Below are 7,291 nucleotides of genomic sequence, written 5' to 3' on the forward strand. Positions count from 1 at the left end.
TTGATATAATGCTGACCTACCTCTGCTCCGAAAATCTAGAAAATAATAGCAAAAAAAAAAAACCAAACCCAAAGCAAGTATGAACACTAAATCCTTTCAGATCTTCCTGTAAACCACCCAGGAGATATTCCATGGCTTGATCTGTGGAGCTGGTAGCCAACCTGCATGCAGAAAATGCAGGAAACACCCCACCAAAAGCCACTTTATTTCAAGGCTCAGCTTGACCAGCAATGCTCTACTTCAATACGTCCTGCTGTCCACTCCATACCTGAAGGCCTTCCCTTCACCAACACTCCTTTCTCAGGAGAAATACACAATAAAGCAGAATTCATCATGACATTTAAGTTTTGGCAAATACTCTGCTATGCATCCAAGCAGGAAAACAGCTACAACAACCTCATCTGCTGTAGCTATGGTGCTGCCTCTCAATAAACACATTAGCTCTTACCTCTTCATTTGGTGGACCTCACTAGCAATGTAGGCGTGTGGTATCTTCAGCCACTCAACTGCATCCATACGTTGCCGGCTCAAAGGAAGCAGTGGCAGTTCTGCTTTACTGAGTTCGTTCAGCTCTCTGGTAGAGCACGGTCTTCCTGGCAGGAAAGTAAAAAGTGCTTCGTGTGAGGGATCTACTGTCACAAGCAAGGATGGCCCACCCAGTATGAAACACTTCCAAGGGATACCAATTGTTTAACATACCTGTCTCACACTGCTTGATAATGCCTGTCTCAGTAAACTTCTTTTGAATGTCTTTTAACAGAGGATCCTGTAAAGTTGGTATTGAAACCTGTGACAAAAGACAGTTATTTCATGCTTATGCACCAACACAAGCGCTTTGTCAAAAAGTCTCAAAGACCAAAGTCAAGGTACCGTTAGTTAGCAGGGAAGGAACATCAACTTCATTTTTTATGAATAAAAACACGATGTGCAGACCTGAGTGGCCTGAAAAAACGCTGAGCATCTCAGCTTCTAAGGCAGGCCATAACGCATTCAACAACTCTGCCACAAAGTCAGACCACAGACATGCGACCTGATGTCCTGGAGGCAGTCGATCTTGATGAACCCTGCATGGCACATTGCAATGAAGTATCATCTCAGTCCTCACAACTGCCAAGGGCCCACAGCATCCAGAAGGGATTTAGAGAATTGCACTTGATGGATTTGTGTCCGAATCCTCCCCAACTCTTCTACTAAGTACCCAAGTCTTTGGTGCATTTGAGTGAACTTCTGTAAAGATCATCTGCGCTGTCAGATTATTTCCTTCTACAGAGCAGACACTCGGCCTGTCGGGGAACTCCCCAACCCTTGTTAGACAGAGCACTTCCCACACTGCCACAATGAATTTGAGATGAGGAAGACAAACCTCCCCCCTCCCATTCCCTACTGCGCCTCCAAATCTGGGCTTAGTATGGATCCAAACCACGCTCCCGGTGAAAACAACGTTCAACCACTCTATGGCTTAAATGCAGTAGGAGCTGGGACCCCCTATTCATTCAGTTCATAAAACTAAAATGTGTTGCTCAACACCAGTCCCATAGCAGCACATCGGTAACACATTCTGCACCTCTCTAACCATTAACTTCCTGCTGGTCAAAGGGTGCCTCTAAACCTCACAGCATAAATAACCAAACCAAAACACCTTCCAGCAGTCTGTACACATCTTCAGGAAGAGCGGATCATACTCTGATGGGTCATAAGCTTCCAAAGCCACATAGTCCTATGGGAGAAAGAGGCAGCAGGTCAGGGCTCAGAAGCTATTAGTGATAAAACAAATATTAAGAGAGCAGCCAGCCGAGGTAATACACAGCCAGGCATGGTAAGAACACAGCACCATAGGTGGTGGAGGAAAGGATTTATGAATTTTCACACGCTGCACCTCAGAAGGAAGGTGACTGAAGTTTAACAGGAAAATTCCTCCATCCATTTTAATTTATCATAGCCATAAATACATAATAAATGATTTCATGAAGCATCCAGAAATAATTACAGGCTGAAACAATAATCACAGCTAGGGCAGTCAAGAAAACTGGAAATTTCATTCAAGGGAAGATGTTTTGACCGAGAAGGAAACAGATATTAGAAAGAAAAGTGACTGAGCCATAGCCCTAGGCAAGTTACCAGTCTGTGAGATGCGAGCTCCAAGTCTAGGTCATGAGCATGCTTGTCTATCTATATATAGGAGTAGGTAAGTACCTAATAGTCCAGACCGCAGCTCCACCTCATCAAGAACTCCGCCTGCAACAACCTTCATATTCTGCAGTTCAAGTTCCCTATGACCAGTTAGCTGGGGAACAGCACGTACCACCACTTGGCGTTCACCATTGATGCCAAGACCAAAGAACACCAGATCAAACAGGCTCTCAAGAAGCTGAACAGATACCGAGGTCAACACACTTATCAAATCTGATGCTGAGAAAGGTGCATTAAAACCATTTTTCTCCAAATTATAATGGACTGTTTACAGCCAATAAGCCAGAACATACCTAAACTGCATAAAGTAAGAGCTGTACAGATGACAAAACAAACCATGTAAGTAAAAAAATAAAAAAAGCAACAACCTGTCCTGGTTTGAGCAACACAGGACTAATTTCTCTTCTAACGCTTGGGAAAACTGTGCTTTTAGTAGACTCTAGTGTCTGAATTTGTGAGAATATTTACTTTATAGATAGCTATGGTATGAGGTTTTCAAGGTCTCAGTGTTTTTGAGTTAGCAACATGCAGGGATGAGGCAGAGCGAGACCCGGGCACTTGACCCAAGCTGGCCAACAGGATTATTTCATACCATGAATGTCACATTCAATATATATTAGAAAGTTTGCTGAGGAGTTCTCCCTCCCTTGATGGTTGTGATCCTGAGAACTTCTTGCCCCAGTGCCGGACCCCTGAGCCCTTCCCTTCCTCCCGAAGCTGTAGCGCTCGCAGTGTCCCATGTTTGCTGTGCCCTGCTGGGAGTGCACAGCTTCCTACTGATAGAATTGGCTGAGTATAATCTGTGTATATTTTATATTGATATCGGTATCAGTATTGGTTCTTTAGTATGATTAATGTTAATTATTTAGTCTTATTCTGTTAAATCTGTTTATATTTCAACCCCCGGGTTTCCTTCTTTTTCCTGATTCCCCTTCCTGTATGGGGAGGGGTCGTCAGGTAATAGAATAATTGTCTGAACCACAATAAATTGTTGTGGGTTCCTTAAACCATAACAAGAACCGAGGCCACAAGTGATGCCCTAAGAATAGTAAGAACAGGGCAAGCATATAAAATACTTCTCCCCACTACTCTCAGTCATTCTTCCAAAAACTTGCAAATGAAGTTTTTCAGCTTTCTTGTGCAGACGATTCTCCAGGGGTCCCAGGAAGAAAAGGAAACATTCAGGGGCCACGGCCCTCTAGGTCTCAGCCCTACACAGTTCTTTTTGGCAATCTGTGGATGTGATTTCAAGTTGAGAGTTGAAAAACCATACTTGAACGTGAACAGTTCAGGAGCGCTGCAAAACGAGTCCAAACCTAAAGAAGGGGGATCTGCAGCAGGTTTAAGAGATCGCTGTGTTGAAGATGCTGACGTGGGCGAGTGAGCCAGGCCCCGAGGGCCTGTGCTGTTCCCAGACACTCCTTAGGCACCTGGGCAGCTCCGGGGCTGGAGCTACTGCTGAGCATGAACACTGCGGCCTCTGCAGGGGCCTCTGCTCCCCAGGATCTGGCAATTCCCCAGAGAGCAAGCAGCAGCTGCACTCACCGGCTCCTGTTTCTGTCCCTGGAAAGCTTTAAGTCTTAACACGCCGCAATTTGCGGAGTTTTAGTGCCACCCCTTGGTTTATTATTACATATCACCCCATTACAGCACGTGCTGAGACCTCAGTCGATTGGGCTCGGTGCCGTGCAGCACACCCGTGTTTGATCCCTTCATGCAGTCCGCGTATTGTCCCTCACACACCCCTCGGCAGAAAGCAGAGCAACAGCCCGCTTTTAAGTAGTCGTAAGGGTCTCTAACTCTGCAGCATTTCAGCACGCAATGCCTACAATATTCTGGGCTACCAGAAGCTGAGTTGTGGCTAACACAGCAGCAACAGAGGCAAGGGAAACTTCCCCCTCCTTGCAGGCTGCAGTGTGGCACTTCTGCCGGTGCTAGAAGAAAAATAGAGCTGCTGCCATCTTCATGCTGTGATCAACCATCTCATCATGCAGCTGTAGTCCATGTCCCTGGGACTAGGGGTAAGGAGGAGGTGAAAATGAGGGTGAAAAGGAGGCAGATTTAAGGCAAAAAAACCAACATATGAGCAGATCATTGGAGCAATGGAGAGTCAAGGAAGGGAGGTAAAGGAGGAAGGCTCAGATAGCATGAAAAAGGAGGCAGAAAGTGAGCTGAACAACATATGAGCAGATCATTGGAACAATGGAGAGTCAATGAAAAAGGAGGCAGAAAGTGAGCTGACAGAAAGACCAAGATGGAGGAACGTGTAAGGATAGTGAAGAGAGGGGAGGGAGAGAGTGGAGGAAAGGGGGAGAAGGCAGCTTTGGAAAGCCAAGGACAGTGGAGAACTTGGAGGAACCATCAGAAGCAACAAGGAGAGGGAGATACAGCACTGGGGAGTCTGACAGAAGAAAGAGGGGCAAAACAGTGGGAGACTTGGGCATGGAGTAAAAGGATTGACTAGAGAGAGAAAGAGAGCGAGAGGAGAGACTGAAGGAAGAAGAACAGATGTGGAAAGGGGGAATGGACCAGTGACAGAGACACAGGAAAGTGAGGAAATCTAGGGAACAGGACAAGGGCAAACCTAATAGCAGGGAAGAGAACACGAGAAAATGGACAAAAAGAAGGGGGGGACACATGTGGAAATGCATGGCTAGAAGTCAGTATATTAACCAATCCACAGAAGTACCTTAAGTTCTATAAAATGTATCATATGTTGCCACAATTAATGCAAAGTATGTAAATTAATTGTCCTGTTACTCTGAAGGGCTTCAGCCTGCTTTTCAGATGTGCTGATGATAGAGCCAATACCACAGAGCAAGGAGAAAAGGTGGAGGCTGATCACTGCCGCTGTGCTTTCTCAGGGAGAAGGACACCCAGCCATTGCTTTTGGAGGACACCCAGCAAAGTCCTGACCTGACACAGAAGCTTGCAAGATGGACTGATGCAGACCCAGACACGTACAGTACATCCAACATATCCTAAATCCCAGGACTTCAGTTGTTTGTCATTACATGCAGTTCAAATGCATGGGTCTTTCACATCAGACCTTTGAAAAAGAGACCATTTGCTCTCATTAAAACACCACAGCTCCCATGACATTTTCATTTCTGAACGGGAAGCTTGTTTACAGTCTCATAACTCCACCGTGCAGTGGTTTCCACTGACAACAAAAGCCTGCTCTATGTAAAATACTGTTCTATTTGTGGCAGATCACCTAACTGCTCTTACTGCTTTATATACCCATTCCTGAGATGCAGAAAGTTGAGTCATGGGATCTGATACTCAACAGTGGTGTGAAATTCAGGGCAAAATCAAGAAAACCAGCAACTATTTCCTACAGTGACTGCAATTTTTACGTGTACTGTAACACATGGAACCACAGAATCAATGAGTCAGGTCTATTCAGCTGCAGCCAGACTTAAGAAAATTGTTGCTGTTTCCTTGTTCCCACCTTTTTTTCTCTTATAAAGCTTGATCGGTAGGATCCAAGGCCATGAAATTGTTTCACTCGTGCTCTGCCAATATACTGCAGTACTGCTCTAGCTGAACTCCTGAGACGTGAGAGTGCAGTCCACTCCCTGGTCACAGACTCAGCCTTTGGTTTCAGCTGACAGGTTTTCCCTCTAAATAGTCTGGCTCCCAGAGGAAAACCCACCACAATATGGTGTTTCACCATATTCAGACTACAGCACAAGCTCACTGCACCAAACAATGCTACTGTTCGTCTCTGATGGTGAATCTAAACAGCTGTAACAACATATGTCATCATTACAGAAGTCCTTGAGAAGAATAAGTAATAGGTAAGGCATATCTGAACTCCAAGCTACTCAACTGAACAAGAAATAACAGCTAAACCACTGATCTTGTCCACACCCTTCTCCTGTATGCAACCCTCTCCATGACAGAAATTTACTTCTCGTTGATACCTTCTTATTACAGTAGTTTAAATAGAGAGAGTGTTGTTCTTCTTTCCTTTTCCGTATTTCTTCGCTTGACTGGCTGTCCATTTTGTTCTGAATTTTCTGCAGCAGTGGCTCTGAAACATCCTCAAGCCATTTCTTGTACAGGATCTCCTTCTTTCTCAGATTTAAGAAATCATTGTGCCTCAAATACCTGTCCACCTCCTAAGTAAGAAACAGAAAATAAAAGCCATACAACCTATTGGCCAACCACATTAAAGAGTCCACGGGTGAAGCTACGCAGCTTGGCTGACCTGATCTGACTGGCCACTGCTGCAAGGGCCCTGTTTTCCAGCCCTTCTTTCTGCTCCTCCCTCTCCACTTCCCACCACTTGTTTCCAAGCTCTCCCTTGAATGAGCTCTGACATTCAGACTCTACTGCTTGAGCTGTAGTGCAAGACTGGCAGAAAATCATTCACTTTCTCCCATGAGGTTAGTGAGCTGAAATCACTTCAGAGCAGGGGTCTGATATAAACACCGGACTGTGCAAGACATGCAGCAGAAGGACTTTCCTTCCTGCAGCACTGGCATTCTGCTAGATCAGATCAGCCCTCATGCCCTTTATTCACAGGCGCACCATCACCATCTGATCACATCCACAGAACAAAAGTTAGGTGCAAACAGGCAGGTAAGTCAAAGACAGACAATTCCTAAGCTCATATTTAGGGTTACCACTTCAGTCCTACCCCCATGCACTCATAGGGATATCCCGAGGAGACTGAGGAGGCCAGAATTTAGTTTTCCAAGAATACCAACTCATGTGTTATCATAAATCACTGATGGACAGAAAAAACACTGACATGCAGGAAAGCACACAGCAAGTGAGAGAACAGCTATCGTTTCTTACCCTCACAAAATAATTTTCTCCATCCAAGATACGCTGAGCAGAAGCAATGATGTCTTGACTTTCATCAGGTGCTGCCTAACAAAACATCAAAAAAACACATGAAGTAAAAGCAGGACTAGATTAGGAGTTAGAATTACCTTTGTATTCAAAATAATTACTTGTGTTGTGATTATAGGCACATTATACCATAACCCAGATGGCAGCTTGCACAGGCAGGCAAATCCTTGCAAGACTTGCTCTGAATTGTCAGCTTAAATGTAGCAACAGAGGAGTGTTGGAAGAACTGGAAGGT

General features: G+C 44.9%; 1 protein-coding gene across 1 annotated transcript in view; it reads right to left on the reverse strand.

Annotated features, from left to right (window-relative positions):
* FAM228B (family with sequence similarity 228, member B) overlaps positions 1-7,291 on the reverse strand; it is an 11,182-nt gene that overhangs the window by 953 nt on the left and 2,938 nt on the right. Inside the window, exons 3-7 of the mRNA XM_009885301.1 lie at positions 7,000-7,074; positions 6,120-6,317; positions 1,640-1,717; positions 700-787; positions 449-593 (exon numbers count right to left, since the gene is read on the reverse strand). Coding sequence (XP_009883603.1) covers positions 449-593; positions 700-787; positions 1,640-1,717; positions 6,120-6,317; positions 7,000-7,074 — 584 coding nt within the window. The remainder of the gene's footprint in view (positions 1-448; positions 594-699; positions 788-1,639; positions 1,718-6,119; positions 6,318-6,999; positions 7,075-7,291) is intronic.

Source organism: Charadrius vociferus, unplaced genomic scaffold (genome assembly GCF_000708025.1).
Source record: "Charadrius vociferus isolate BGI_N301 unplaced genomic scaffold, ASM70802v2 scaffold173, whole genome shotgun sequence".
Lineage (NCBI taxonomy): Eukaryota > Metazoa > Chordata > Aves > Charadriiformes > Charadriidae > Charadrius > Charadrius vociferus.